The following is a 16,349-nucleotide window of genomic DNA, read 5'->3' on the forward strand; positions in this document are numbered from 1 at the left end:
TACATGCTGACTGACTGACTGGTGATGCGTGCAGCTAATTCGAATGCTATCACTCGAATAAATGAGTTTATCAGTGGTTATCAGCTGATAGATATGGGCCAGTAGGGGCCTTCTACGCCTACTGGTAGGCTCAGAAGGCTGTTATCATCCATCCACATGGTTAATCAGCTATAGAACGCATATGGCTGCGGCCAGAAGTTAACAATAATTATTTATATTATTTATCTTGCTGGAGTTTATGGCCATTTCATCTTACTTCAGGACACATCAATGCTGTTCTGTATTCTATTGATGACATTCATAAATATTCCTAGAAAATCTAATAAATGGAGACTTGTTATATAAACGCACTAAATCATCCGTCAGCAGCGTTTATTTGTGAGCACACTAGAAAATCTTCGCTTGAACAGCATATAATTGAAGGCGTACGAGAAGTTTTGTGCATGAACAGAGGATATTGGCATGCAAGCAAAAAGATTTGCATGCTCGTATTACATGAATGCAATCTTAACTTTTATTACTGCGCTCACGACATATGTCATTGAAATAACGCCATAGGTAGTTGGAAGATCTGTGTGTAAGGCCTGCCACCACAGCTGGAAAAAGTCCTAATGGAAACACTGTTCAGTATATCTTGCCTTGTGTTAAACAAAAATAAGACACTGAGTAAATTTGAGTAAATGATGACAGAATTGACATTTTTAGGTGAATTGATGCAAGGAAGCAACTTCAAAGTCCACTGTAGTAAGTAGTAATGAATGGCAGTGAACTATTATTTACATCATTAAATTAGTATTTATAAATTAGTAATATATTTCATAATTACTATGTCTGCAATGTACTTTTAGTCTTAGTTTCATTAAAAACATTTTAAACTTTTTAAAATTGTTGATTTTACCAACAAACAGAGTTACTGTGAATAAAACCATTTTGTTCTGACATGACTCAACAGTAAAGTGATGTTATTTAGGATTTTGGACCTTTTGAAATCTATTTTTATGGGCATCTTTATTCTTTAAAGGACAGAGAAGCAAAATTAGAACAAGAAAAACAGAATGTTGCCAAGCAAATAATGATCACACAAATCCTCTGTGATTTCAGGTTTCTAAATTTATCACTAATAATATTCTGTATCTTTGAACACAGACTCTATTGCCTCCATTGGGCTCACAAATACATTCTGGACTCTGATTACTTCAACACTGTTGATAAGTTGTGGTGGGCATTTCTCTCTGTCTCGCGCTGAATGCAATCGACCAATCGCAACAGACTGTGTCATCGGGCCAATCAGCGTAGAGTAACATCAAGCTAAGGAGGGGTTTGGGAACAAATGGATCGCTGAACGAATCTTATAGGAGTCGTTGGGATAATTAGGTAAACATAAATGCATATTATAAGAGAATGAAAGTGTTTTTTGACTTTGAATGCATATCAGCCTGTTGTTGGAGACCCCCAAAACCAAAATATGACCTTTTTTAATGCATAATAGGGGCTCTTTAAATTTAACATTTTATATTTATCAGAGACTGAAAAGATTGATTTGTGTTGGGAAAGCATGAAGGAATTGTGTGGAATTTTTAGTGCACCTTTTCCCACTTCTGTAGCTTAGTCTTCAGAAAAAGGTCAGTTTATTCAGCTTCACCTTTACCTGCTGTTCAGCATCTGCCTTATTTAACTGACTGCAAAGGGAAAGGTTGAGCCTGCATATTTCATTATCCCCGCTGTAATATGCTCACTCCAGGCTGAAGCTTCAAAGACCGGCAGCTCGGATGCTCTCAGTGTGAGGAAGCAGATCCTCTGCTCTTCTTGTCCATATGGTTCCAAGCTGAGACACTGATTGGACCAAAAGGTCACCGCTGCAGCTAATCTGCCCTGATGTTTCTGCACAGAGAAGCACTTGCAGGAACTTAGACTTAAAGGGACCGCTCTTCCCAAAATCATGATACTTCATTTACTTCTTAATTAATTGTGCCATTTCAAACCTATCTAATGTCTAAAGATTCATCATCATATCTCAAAAAAAAGGAATAATCATGCTAAATGTATGACAAAATTAGGATCTAGATTGTAGTATTTTAGGGCTGCATTGTGATTCTTAATATAACAATTGTAATGTGATTATTAGAACAAGAAACACAGAATGTTGCCAAGCAAATGATGATCAAACAAATCCTCTGTGATTTCAGGTTTCTAAATTTATCACTAATAATATGCTGTATCTTTGAACAGACTCTATTGCCTCCATTGGGCTCACAAATACATTCTGGACTCTGATTACTTCAACACTGTTGATAAGCTGTGGTGGGCATTTCTCTCTGTCTCGCGCTGAACGCAATCGACCAATCGCAACAGACTGGGTCATCGGACCAATCAGCGCAGATTACATGTTTATGCCAAAACATGTTGATACCTTTTGGTCCAATCAGTATATATATATATAAATTTTCACACTTAACGGCCACTTTATTAGATACACCTGTCCAACTGCTTGTTAACGCAACCAGCCAATCACATGGCAGCAACTCAATGCATTTAGGCATGTAGACATGCTCAAGACAATCTACTACAGTTTAAACCGAGTATCAGAATGGGGAAGAAAGATGATTTAAGTGACTTTAAATTTGGCATGTTTGTTGGTGCCAAATATGCTGGCATGAGTATTTCAGAAACTGCTGATCTACTGGGATTTTCAGGCTCAACCATCTCTAGTGTTTACAGAGAATGGGCTGAAAAGGAGAAAATATCCAGTGGCAGCTCTGTGGGTGCAAATGCCTCGTGATGCCAGAGTTCAGAGGAGAATGGCCAGGCTGTTTTGAGCTGATAGAAAGGCAACAGTAACTCAACCACTCATTACAACTAAGGTATGCAGAGGAGCATCTCTGAAAGCACAGCAGGTTGAACCTTGTAGGCGGATGGGTTACTGCAGCTGAAGACCACATCGGGTACCACTCCTGTCAGCTAAGAATCGGAAACTGAGGCTACAATTTGCACAGGCTCACCAAAATTAGACAATAGAAGATTAAAAAACATCCGGATGGTAGCATCAGAATTTGACATCAACAAAATGAAAGCATGGATCCATCCTGCCTTGTATCAATGGTTCAGGCTGGTGGTGGTGATATTTTTGGCACACTTTGGGCCCAGTAGTACCAATTGAACATTGAGTCAACTCCACAGCCTATTTTTGCAGACAACGTCCATCCCTTTATGACCACAGTGTACCTATCTTCTGATGGCTACTTCCAGCAGGATAACACACCATGTCATAAAGCGTGAATCATCTCAGACTGGTTTCTTGAACATCACAATGAGTTTAATGTACTCAAATGGCCTCCAGAGTCACCAGATCTCAGTCTAAAAGAGCACCTTTGGGATGTGGTTGAATGGGAGATTCACATCATGGATGTGCAGCCGACAAATAATAACACCTAATAAAGTGGACCAACTAGAGTATGGTTTATTCAAGTCTTTCTGTTCCAGGAATTCATTTTTGAGTAAGTATTAAATATTTATTAGCAATTTCTGAGTTAAACCATTATGAGAGTTAATCCTACAGCAAATACCTTTCAATATGTAAAAAGAGAGAGATCTACTAAGGGAAAGTTGACCTCAAATTTGTCTCAGACTGTTCTTGTGTGTGTGGTACAAAATAAATTGAGGTCTTGCCCAAAGATTAATCTCCATCCAGGGTTAAAAAAGTACAGTGTGGTGCCAGTCTGTGCTGAAAATGCTATTTATAGTCTGGGACTTCGCTTTAACTGCCCTGGATTCCTGCAGCGCTTGTAGAGCTGATAGTGTTGATGATCTCTTTACTATATCTACAGCAGACCAGTGTTTGTGCCCAGAGGGGATGGTAAATCTGGTGAATCTAGTACCCAGAGAGAGCGGTAAATCTGACAGGTTACTGCATTACCTCTGAATTATAGCACTCTGCACCCCGGCTGCCGCTGCTCTGTAGCTTTGCCTTCATAGAAAACACCATCAATCTCAATAAGACATTATTACGTAATTGCCACAGTGATGCAGTAAAGGCCAAAGTATGATTTCATACCAGGAGTCAGAACACATCATATCACATCACTGACTATAGGCTTTCTGCAGGGCAGGATCAAAGGAAAACATTCTTATATCTTCATACAAAAGCTTGACATTAGTAATGTAATGGATTTCTAGAAAAGAGTGTCAAAATATGTCTGTCTGCATGTAAACAGTACTTGCTCTCTTACTGAACCATAAGTAATGATGACAGAATGGAGATGGTTGGTTGCCATGGGAACAAATTCATATTATTCATGTCCAGTGGCTTGGCCCTTTTACAGATGTCAAATGATGAGGTTGTGCAAAAGATTCCAAGTTTAAACACATAAATATGAGAAAAAATGTTTGATATAATAATACATATACATTTGAAGTCAGAATTATTAGCCCCCCTGAATTTTTAGGCCGCTTGTTTATTTTTTCCCCAATTTCTGTTTAACAGAGAGCAGATTTTTCAACACATTTCTAAAAATAATAGTTTTAATAACTCATTTCTAATAGCTGATTTATTTTATCTTTGCCATGATGACAGTAAATAATATTTGACTAGATATTTTTCAAGACACTTCTACACAGCTTAAAGTGACATTTAAAGGCTTAACTAGGTTAATTAGGTTAACTAGGAAAGTTAGGGTAATTAGGCAAGTTATTGTATAATGATGGTTTGTTCTGTAGACTATCGGGAAAATATAAAGCTTAAAGGAGCTAACAATTTTGTCCCTAAAATGGTGTTTAAAAAATTCGAAACTGCTTTTATTCTAGCTGAAATAAAACAAATAAGGCTTTTTCCAGAAGAAAAAAATATTATCAGACACACTGTGAAAATTTCCTGAATCTGTTCAACATCATTTGGGAAACATTTAAAAAAGAAAAGAAAAAAATCGCTAATAATTCTGACTTTAACTGTATATTCTATATAGGTCACATAACCACAGGGTGATGCATCACTTTTAACATTTAAGATTAATGCAGCAGGTTTTCATCTATAATTTCATATAGTACAATATGTTCTCCCATAGGCTGCACTGCAGTCACTGAACTGTGCTCTTAAAGAGACCCAAAAATGAAAATCTCATCTTCATGTTATTATAGTCCTACACTCTCAGCATTAAATAGTTCTTGAAGGAATACATTTGACACAGTTAAGGTACAAAGTGTCTTGTGAGTGTAGTGGTACCTTCATGGATCAGATTTGTACCTTTGATGAAGATACACTATTTTATCTGCAGGTTTTAAAAAACAAAGGTACATTTTGGTTTCTGATGGTACAAATTATGTCCTTAAAGATACAAACTGCAATGGTACAAATTAGTTTCTTTGTCTTAAGGTACAATTATGTTCCATATAAAGGTACCGCCCCAGTGACAAGGGTTTGCACCTTCTTTGGTAAAACATTGTAACATTTTTTTCTGAGAGTGTATTTGCGTGTCTTTTCTGTGTTAGTTACTTTCTTCATTTCATTCAATTAATGTTAATCAGGTTCAGTGTTTTTTAGAAGTCAATGTCATTCAAAATGGTCATGTATTGTGTTAGGCAACCCTCAAATCATCTCAGCTTTTCCCCACATTTTAGCCATGTAGTTAAAAATTTGAAAGTGAATTTGGACTAGTTGAAAATTTGATAAACTGGTTAATTCAGTGATCAGGGCTGGCTTTTTCCAGCTTCGCCTTCTTGCCAAAGTCAAGCCAATTCTGAGCCAGCGTGATCTAGAGAAGGCTATTCATGCTTTTATCAGCTCTCTGGACTATTGCAACACACTCTATGTTGGAATTAAGTAAACCGTACTTCATCGGTTACAACTGGTGCAAAATGCTGCAGCTCGCATCCTGACCACTAGTCGCAAATGTGAGCACATTACACCTGTACTTTACTCTCTTCACTGGCTCCCTGTTCATTCCACAATTCATTTCATTCAATCCACAATTCATTTTAAACTACTGTTGATTTCTTTTAATGCAGTTAATGGTCTTGCACCTTCATATTTAACCTATTTAACCTTGCTTTTAATATCCGGTACAATAAAATGCTGGTTTATTGACATTTGTGTTCTTACCATTTTATGTGTTTTAATGTTTAATTTTGTTTTTAATACTGTAAAGCACTTTGGGCCGCCTCCTGGTTGTAGTAAAGTTAATAAAATTTTGATTGATTTATTGATTGAATTTGTTTCATAAAAGAAAGAAATCTTTAAAAGGACAGTACACCCATAAGTGAAAAGTGCTGTTAGTTTATTCAGTAGAACATTAAAAATGTTTATTTATTTATTTATTTATTTTTTAGATGGAAACTGTGGTTCTTCGTGATTCATAAAATGCAAATTGATGACTATACAGCAGACCCATTGGTCAGGATTATAAATTAATTCTTGTATTTAAGTGGTGTTGCCAAGAGATAGGTTGCGGCTGGAAGGGCGTACTATGCGTAAAAAATGTGCTGGATAAGTTGGCGGTTCATTCTGCTGTGGTGATCCCAGATAAAGGGACTAAGCCGAAAAGAAAATGAATGAATTTAAGTGTTGCTGATATGTTTGTGGTTTTGTTTATCAAAAATGCCTATAGATGCTGCATAAAAAGTTGTAAACAAACTGTAAGCATCATCTTACATCAGAGTTTAAACCCACATTATTATGCAACAACAATTCGCTCTCCAGGCTGTCATGAACATGTTAAGCAATTGTCAAGGTATTAAAGATAAAGGTGTTTAATGCTCAGTTATTTTCACAGACTTCAAACATCAGGCCACAGATACTACTTTTGTTTTGCCTGTATGTTTTTTTTAACTCTAAATATGCTGTTTGCATTCACTTGCATATAAATCAACAAGGATGATTACAGCTAAAAATCTTATTTAATGTTATGCTGAAGGAAAGTCACCTGCATCTCAGTTGGTCTGAGGATGAGTGCAGCAGGTCACACTTTATTTTGATGGTCCGTTTGTTAAATTTAAAATCTACTTGCCAACTAATTCTCATTAGATTGTAAGCAGACTGTTAGGTTGGGATTAGGGTTAGGGTTAGTGTAAGTTGACATGTGCTTGCAAAGTTTCTTTTAGTCAGTAAAATGTCTGTTTAGCAGCAGTATCAACATATTAAGCAGGTAGTGTTATCCGTTGTTATCCATTAATGTCATTTTTAACATTCTATCTCTTTAAATGAGGGTGAGTAATTCATAGTATTTCACACCGACTTTACTTTTTTTTCTTCAGTCTGCATAGCTTTACATAGCTGGAGTACAAGCATCTTACCTTTCTTGAACTGCTCCAGCATTGCATCCAGTTTGGTGTCATTAAACACACAGTGCAGCGGGTGCTTGTAGAACTGAGTGATGGTTTTTAACGGCGTGCAGTCATCTGGGTCAACAAAAGCCAGATCTTTGACGAACAGAATATCAACAATATTGGATCTTTCGTTCTCAAACACTGGGATGCGAGTGTATCCGCTCTGCATCACGTCCGACATGGTGTAAAAGTCAAGGATGGCGTCCGAGGCCAGCATGAAGCAGTCATTGAGAGGGGTCAGCACATCTTCCACCGTTTTGCTCCTGAGCTCTAGAGCTCCCTGGATGATGTTCAGCTCCTCTTTCACCAGGTCATGATACGGGTCAGTGACTCTCAGCATAGCCAGTAACTTCTCACGCGTGTAGAAGTTGCTGATTTCCTGGTGCAGCATGTTGTCTAGGAGCTTGCTGATGGGATAGGTGATGGGGAAAGTCAGCAGCATCAGCATCTTGGTCAGCCACACGGTTTTGGACGCGATTGCCAAGCCGTGCCTGGATGCGACAGAGTGCGGCAGGATCTCTCCGATGAAGAAGATGAGAAAAGTGCACGCCGCAGTAGAAACGGGCGTCACTCCTAGGATCTGGCACATCCAGACCACCAAGAAAGTGTTGGTGAGCACATTGCACAGCACCAAGGTACACAGGACATAGTTGCCATGCTTGCGCACTGATTCGATCTTATGCGCGTACTTCTGCTCCTTGTCCGTGCCGCTGTTCTGCAGCACTTTGAGCTCCACCGGGTCCAGCGCGAGCATGCTGATAACCAGCCCGCTGAAAAGCGCGGACAGCGCGAGCAACAGCACTGAGAGACCCGCCTGCAGCCACCCGTCCGTATGCGGCGGCCGCTCCACCACCGCCAGCCAGAAGTCGCGTGTCCGGTAATGCTCCCATTTGATCCCGTCAAAGGCGCACATGGAGTAATACTTAATGTTCTCTCCTCTCCGGAGTTCTTTGGCGAGAAGCTCCACCAGTATGGAGTTTTGGCTTGAGGCTGACTTGAACGACCCAAGAAGCTCAATATCCGAGCTCCTGGCGCTCTCCTCCACGCATAAGTTGCGTTTGGGGTGCACCTGCCCCTCTCTGCCCGGCTCCGGTTCTTCGATAAAGGCGATCCACGGTGCGGCTGCGCTGCTGACGGTCCGGTTGATCCTCTGCGGGGATGCTGCATAGTACACGCGTAACATGAACCGCGTCCCTTCGGTGGCCTTTAGCACCCCGTCCTGCACGGACAGATCTCTTCCCGTGTCCTCCGGTCGGAAGCCCAGCAGTCCGTGGCTCAGTGAAGGGAGATTGGAGGCGAGCAGGAGCAGCAGGGGCAGCAGGCATGGTCCGGGGATGCGGTGCGGGAGGAGAGCATCCGCAGCATCCGCAGCCATGATGCTGAGTGGGTTGTAAAAGGACATTGGCGAGCTGGATCACGTGGCAATGACACACACCCACGGACACACACACACTCTCATCCACTCTGTTTGCCGAGTCAACGTAACAGCTGGAGTCTCGTGTAAATAAAAATGACACCGCAGTGACGTCATGGCGCTTTGCGGGGCTGCGATACTGTAACAGGAAATGTTGATGCACTGCACAGACAGAGATGATGATATAATGTAGCTACTGTAAGCCTCTTGGACGTATATATAAACAAACCTTTCTTAAAATACATTTACCAACTATAACTGTTTATTGTCTGGTAAAGGTTATTAAAAGGCTCAGACAGTTTCTCTCTTTTGTGTGGGGTTGGCTCCATGGGAAGCCTCTGTGGCTTAATATGGCTATTCCGATTGTGATATTAACCAGCAACACAAGATTGAAGATATCTGCCATATTTAACTTATTGTATTATATAATGCACTCTATTGCATGTCAGAATTTATTTTGTAATTAGGCCTACATTTAAAATGTATAGATATTTTAAAATTATTGTCCAAAAAAGCATTATATGCGAGTTAGAGAATTAGTTTATTGTATTTATTCTAATCAGATTAAAAGCAAAAATCTCAGCCTTGATGCAGAATTTAAGGAGTATTCACCACAAGGTGGCACTCTATTACAATTTTAATCGACTTCTAGACTTCAAGAGACTTCTATATTAAGCTAGCCTATATACTAGATATGTTCACAATTATTACGTCATTTGACGGATAAAATAAAACTTGTAAGTAGTAGGATATATTTTTGCAAAATAGGCCTATAAGAACAACATATACAACCTTATGAAGAAATATCTGTTAAGTTTTAGTATAGGCTTGCGTTTGTACATAAAAATGCTATTCATATTTCATATTTACACATGCAAAAACATATAAGCTCACAGCGAACAATCAGTGTGACCCGGTCTTATCGCGTTGGTAAAAGTAATTGATCTAATAAAAATCATATTTTATTACACAGTGTTCACTCATTTGCATTCCCAGCAATTTTTCGTTCCCAAAAGCAAGTAATTCGTTCTGTTGGGGGTTTGTTAGATCATTTCGAAATGTCTGAAAAGTTCCTCCGCCAAAAGCAGGGTGAAACAATAAGCCGTGGTCTCGTAAACACTTATTTTAATCCAGTGAGTGTTTGGATCCAGGCCTGAAGCAGACAGCCAATGCCTCAGATGCTATTTACAGTATGAACACCATTCTGAACGGCTGCGCGAGTAAGGTAAAGCTGTAAGAAAAAGAAGAATTTGTAGATGTTTGGCTGTGCGCGCTAACCACTTTCGTCTGCTCAGCATCACTCGCTTCCACCTCGTAAATCACAGACAAATATGTGGCGTTTTCCCCTTTCTCTCTCCCTTTAACTCTCTCTATATTCAGAGGGACCGTATGTTCAGCCTTGACCTTGTCGGGGGTCTGACCGGAGGGCTCACAGGACAGTTTGCAGGCTCAGGAAACTTTTAACTAATAAGATATTGATGGTCCATTTAGCTGAAATGTTGCACGTCCTTCAGGGCTCTATTTGAAACAGTGGGAGTGCAGTGTTCGGATGGGTTTACTACCTACAATTGTGTATTTTTATTGTTTAGTGAAGAGAAGGAAAAAAATAAAACAAATATCATGTGACATGTAAGAGTAAAGTAGAATATAATAATAACAACAATAATGGAAAAAACTTGATGGATTATTTTGAGTAATTCAATGAAGTTTCCTTTAAGGGAATGTCATTACTCTTTTAATTAGCGCGCTGAATTTCTTCTGCTATATATATATATATATATATATATATATATATATATATATATATATATATATATATATATATATATATATATATATATATATATATATCATAAGACTTTTAATAATAAACTTCAGCTTTAAACTGGATATTTAGTGGTCAAAAACTAAAACGTAAAATATTTGTTAACCTGGTTTATAATTTTTTATTTTAATTTAGTGTGAATATTTATGAACAAACTGTAATTATATTGCCGTAAAAAGCATAAAGCTTTATGAATTTATCATCCTTTATAGTATAGTTTTATTTTTCAATAGCCTAATTAATATTTGCGTAAAAAAATCTTAAAAACTTTTAAACCTCACTTTTTTGGCATGTCAAACTTTTTTTCTTTCTTATTTTAAGTCATACTAAAATGCATGTAAATTTAGAAGAAGAACGAACCTATTTTAATTAACATTTAAAGAATATTCTTGTCGGTGTAACAATTCATACAATTCTGTCCGTGTTGTTTTTATAGTTTAAAGATTTATTCAAATGTTTTATTCTTGAATTGTGTTTTAAGTCTAAAAGAAGCAACAGATGTTCATTTTATCTGGACTATTTTATAGCCTGTGTTTTCTCCGTATTCGCATAAAACTAAAAAAGATGACCGCATATTCCTGATTGTTATGTATATTTGATGCATTTACTCCCTGTAATCTCTGAAACGGTTAGTTTCTAGTTTTAGAAAGCAAAAAAATACACTTCAAAAGATTTCTCATATAAAACTTGATAAATCTTGTCATAAATCCGAGGTTAAAGAGAGGCGCTCTGTCTGGTTTGCTGCCAAGAAATATACTGTAAAAACAGCGGAGAGTCTTATTTTCTTTCTGTTTTGTTTTACTCTCCTTCTCTGCAGAAAGCGGACAGTAAGTGGACTGTCACAGGGCGCCCGGGATTATAGGCCAGAGATCTCGGTTACAGAAGGAAGAATACCATGGTTGCAATTATTAGACAACTGTCTGGCAATCAGGTGACAGTATTACAAATATTATATTTTTTAATCGTTCTGCTAACGTCTCAGGATTATTAAAAGCATGATGTCAGTCATCAGTGGAGATTATGTCGGCCGGTTGGTTTGTCATGCCAAAAGATATGCACCTCTGAAGATGATTGAAGATGTTTTTTTGGCTCGTGTGTTTCGCATTTGATATTAACATTTAGCTAAACTAATCCGTGAGAAAAAACAAAGCAAGATGAAAGGACAAACATAGTCTCCGTATTTATGTTGCAATTTTTTATTTAGTTAACTGGTTTACCTGCAAGTTCTTTATTGAAAAAAGCAAAACCAGTTCGCGTTGGCGTCTTTGTAAACGAATATTTCAATGTTTTATTTTCAGCTACAAATAAATATATACAGTTTAAATAGCTAAACCAATGTTTCCGACGTGGATAATTAGGCTGAATATTATTCCATGGAGAAATCGTGAAAATTAATGTTATAATCAGATGTACATAATGTTACTATTGAATTGTTATAGAGGGTTTTTATTCGCGAAAAAAAGTTAATTTCCCCCATAAAAAAGTAATTGTTTTTATTGTCAAGTTATGATGCATTTTTTTTTCTTCTGTTTGGTTTTATTTTCGCCGCCCTCAGTGATTTATAAGAAAACATTGAAGTTTGAACAGATAGTGATAAGCTACTTCTCAATATTTCTTAGTATTCACGTCAAGAAAAAGTAATATTTACACTGAGATTAACTGTACTCGTTTAAATGCGCAGTAGATCATTAGACAATATCAACTTTTAAATAGGTCAGCAGGAGACGAAAAACACAAAGCATGTTTTATATCAATCTGCGCAAGTTGTCAAATCATAAAGTATAGTAAACTTTAAATTCTTTAAATATGAGCGTATTAAAAAGATGTGACATTCATTCACTGCATTCATAGGCTGCACAAAGTACTGTTGTTCGAGGGTAGCGACAATTAAATAGTTAGCCTATAATGTAAATATTTATTTTGAATAATTGTGTTATAATGTTATTATAAAATGCTTAATGATTATATTGTTCAATATTGCTTTATTAACAAGAAAACGTGTGGTCAGTTACTGGTTGTTCTTTGTGGGCGATTTGAGAAAAGTTATGTGGTAGTTTTCGCAATTACATTTTTAAATTATAAGGCTGATGGCTGATGGCACTTCTAAAAAAGCATTGTTTATGGCCATTCATATTTTTATGGATATTTAACATCCATTGAATGGTTTAGTAGAATTGTAAAGAAAGTAGAGATGTTCACTGTAAAACTATTTGATGAACTAACATGATCCACTACCTTTAGTACCAATTTAAACACTTGGAACTTTATGATTAATAACGCATACCTTTTCTATTAAAAAAGTATTTTAAATGACACAAATTATATTTTATAAATAACAGGTGGAGTTAGAAAAACGCAAACAGCAGACTTTAATCCATGGACTTAACCTTGACTAACTTTATAAACAAAAAGAGGATATTTAGCTGAAGCACTGAAAAACATGAGTTTTCTGTTCGCTGTAATTTGTTTAATATTTCTTGTGCAGACCACCACCCACCCCTCAAAAAGAAGCTTGCGTAAAATAAGAGTCATCTTACCTTTAAGAGCCGTAGCGTTACTACAGAGGGCGGTGCAGGGGCAGCAGTGTGATGGAGGCTGGCCCTGGGGCGTGAGTTTACTCCAGCTAACTCCAAAACAGCTGAATACAGGGGGGCTGAAAGAGACACTATAGCGATCCTTTGCTTGAGGAGGGGCATAAAACCACACTTCAGGTGCTTATTTAACAGCTTTTATAAGGAGATCTCCGCTGGATCTCCCTCACTGCGCTCCGCCCGGTGCTTGAGGACAGAAGATGCCCAGGCAGTTTTTCTGCCCAGTGTTCGGCTCGTCACTGTGGTTGGCACTGATACTCCAGTCTCTCATTTCCTCCGCCGTTACCTACAGAAGACCAGTGTCTGGGGGAAAGAGACAGAGCTTTCTGGAAAGGACCTTGATTTTACTGGACGTTAATACTCGGAGCCCGGTCAAAGTTTTGAATGACAACTTCCTCTCGTTGCAGTTGGATCCGTCTATTATAAAGGATGGTTGGCTGGACTTCTTAAGGTATGACAGCTTTACAATTGCATCCTGGTGATGCTGATGTGTTTGTTTAGATTTAGGAAACACCGTAGAATCGCATGCTGGAGAAGCAAATGAAGAGTATGTGTGTTTTGGGAACGGTAGCTTTGCGAAGCCGATTCAAGCTAGATCATATTGGATTAGCAACATCAACTGGTCAAGCTGGACCTGATAATGAGGAGCTAGAAACCATCTTTCATGTTACAAGCAGCTTGGCTGAAACTCGACTTTCCAACGGGAGCACAACTTCATATTATCAATGAAACATTCAAAATGCAAATTTTTATATTTAACTAGCTAATCCGCCTACTTGAAAACACAGCCCTTTATTTTAGGTCTTTTATTAGCCTTTCCCCCTACTGATAAACATCAAATTTAATTACACTCTTTGTTCATATAAAAATGTTATGGCTTTCTTTACATTTTGAAAATGCAGAGTATTAGTAGTTTTGTATCACGCGAATAGGATTTTGGAAAAAATTGTACGCGTAAATCAGAAATTATCACGTTTACGCGCACTGCGTAAAACTGTAAACCCAGATGAAACAGTATTGTATGATGAGCTTTGTCTATGATAAATTTGCATTCGGCGCGTGAATATGACTTTATATATTAGAGCGAGAACCCTGAACATACACGCATATTTGAATGGTTGTTAATTTGCGCACCAGGGCTTGACCTGGAAGTGAACATGAGTGTCCCAGCCCCCAGAGAAAAAAGACAAAACAAAACAAAAAACCTACGGAGAAACAACATGTAAGTGTATTTTATTACCCCGATCAAGTTTGATATTCGATATAGTGTTTACTCCCGAAGTATTATCTAATATTGTTTGTTATTAGTCAGAATGAGTAATTGGAACAAGTAAGTTAAATTTAATAAGTGGCCCACATATACTGCTGTCGTGGCATAATGTTAGTTTTCTCTCGTGTACAGTATAACACGTAATGCTTGTTTGGGTTTTACATTTTGTGTCCTTCGTTCCTATGTAAAGAAACGTAGGACTCAAAAGCGGGATTTGACTAAAAAGGACAAAACAATAGGTTATGTTTTCTACTTGGCTAGAATTTGGCTAGAAGATCCGTGCAATAGATTTTAATGCCTTATAGGGATGTTTTTATTGTTCAGCTAATGATATGCACATGCATACGGTTTTCATAATGGTAACAGTAATTGTAACAATGTTTAGGCAAATGTTCAAGTGTTTCTATTTAAATACTGCAATTGTTGTCGCTATTATTATGTATTATGTCGTGCGTTGCACTAATGTTTTTTATTTTATTTATTTTTTAGTTTTATTATTTATTTTACATTAATTTGTCCATGAAATAACTTTCATTATTCATGCTTGATCTGACTAACATTACTGGAGTGGCACCAGCAAAATGTTTCCTCTTCTTGCTCCAGTTTTATGTGTTCTTAAAATCAGCCCACCGACCACAACACAGACTTCACCGATAGTTTGTTGCAGTTATTATTTTGCTGTTTTTAATACAAAATAAAATAAACACTTGATGTAGTCAGCTTTTATGATTTCATTTCAATTTATTTTAATTTCATTCTAATATTATTTAAGCTGTTGTCGAGAAGAGCCTTCTCCACGCTCAAAGGGGAACGTTTGCGCAATTTATAGGCCTACTTTTATGTGCACCTTTTACAGCTTCACTTTTTACAACTGGTACCTTATTATACATCATTATTTAGGAAAGCACTAAAAAAAGAAGCTGGTATTTATTTAATTAGGTAGAAACGAGAGTGTAGCAAACACAGACTGCAGCTCCGTGTGAAATAATCTGCTGCTGATTTCACCACTGCGGCCTGACTGAAACCTAGCACATTACACCAGATCTCATGAACATCATAAAAGTTCAATCCTGACACTCAGATCACGACACAAACTGATGGAAAATGTTATTAATAAAATATATGAAATGAGATATTATTTGTTGTATTGTGAAAATCATGTGTTGGCCTCTTGTCGGCATTACAGACCGTTGAATTCCATTTATTAATTTTACTTAGGCTGTAAAAAATCCTGGTTGCCTTAATTTTTAAGCTGAATCAAATTAACCTTAGGAGTCCATTGAACTTATATTATGTTAAACCAACTTAAAACTGCTTGCATAACTTAATTGTATAAGTTAAAACATGATTAACTAAGTTTAATAAGTGACAATAAACTAAAAACATATGCTGTCATGACTAATTGATCGTATTATATTTACAGTGTACGACTTGGTCTCTATTTCAGAGGTCTCCGCTACAGAATGAACCACCGACTGTTAAAATAATACATCAAATATGATAAAACAAGACATGCATCATAGCTACATAAAGCATATCCAGGTTATAAACCTTAAAAAAAAATTCAGAATTTGTTTAGCTTATTTTCATACTTTCCTCTAACAGTGTAAATCATTGAAAGCTCATCTTAGGAATTATGAACAACATTTAATCTTGTTTAGTGTTGTACATGTTTCATTATGTAAAAATGTATTTTTTATATCACTGAATCAAAATTAAAAAATCCAGAAATAAGTCATATTAGGTATAAGCTGTAATTAAGTTGTCGTTTTTACTTTCCACAGTGCAGTATATTCACTGTTGATTGTTTCTTAGTCAATAATATATATCCTTTGGATCTGTAATCTACATCTTTCTGTATCCACAGCTCCAAGCGTTTAGTCACTCTGGCACGGGGACTCTCTCCAGCTTATTTGAGGTTTGGGGGCAAACGGA

General features: G+C 37.2%; 2 protein-coding genes across 20 annotated transcripts in view; one reads left to right on the plus strand and one right to left on the minus strand.

The window, feature by feature from the left end:
- The window catches only part of cnnm1 (cyclin and CBS domain divalent metal cation transport mediator 1), a 60,124-nt gene extending 49,802 nt beyond the window's left edge, over positions 1–10,322 (minus strand). For 3 of the 5 annotated variants that reach the window (XM_087278100.1, XM_087278101.1, XM_087278099.1), the window contains exon 1: positions 7,282–10,322. In XM_087278100.1, the coding sequence (XP_087134226.1) occupies positions 7,282–8,716 (1,435 nt within the window). In that variant the 5' untranslated portion in view covers positions 8,717–10,322. 5 annotated transcript variants of the gene reach the window in all.
- hpse2 (heparanase 2) overlaps positions 1–16,349 on the plus strand; it is a 205,074-nt gene that overhangs the window by 24,468 nt on the left and 164,257 nt on the right. For 8 of the 15 annotated variants that reach the window (XR_015506289.1, XR_015506286.1, XR_015506290.1 and 5 more), the window contains exons 1-2: positions 13,313–13,595; positions 16,282–16,349. The exon at positions 16,282–16,349 is cut by the window's right edge and continues 87 nt beyond it. The exons of 1 other annotated variant lie outside the window; for it this stretch is intronic. Coding sequence is in view for 4 of the 14 variants with exons in the window: in XM_087279708.1 (XP_087135834.1) it covers positions 13,345–13,595; positions 16,282–16,349 (319 nt within the window). In the remaining 10 variants the exon portion in view is untranslated. Of the gene's footprint in view, positions 1–11,370; positions 11,485–13,312; positions 13,596–14,280; positions 14,367–16,281 lie in introns of those variants that run through there. 6 more of the 15 variants (XM_087279709.1, XM_087279710.1, XM_087279711.1 and 3 more) reach the window with 3 other exon arrangements.

The sequence above is a fragment of the Danio rerio genome, chromosome 13, assembly GCF_052040795.2.
Source record: "Danio rerio strain M-AB ecotype USA chromosome 13, GRCz13ab, whole genome shotgun sequence".
In the NCBI taxonomy this organism is placed as follows: domain Eukaryota; kingdom Metazoa; phylum Chordata; class Actinopteri; order Cypriniformes; family Danionidae; genus Danio; species Danio rerio.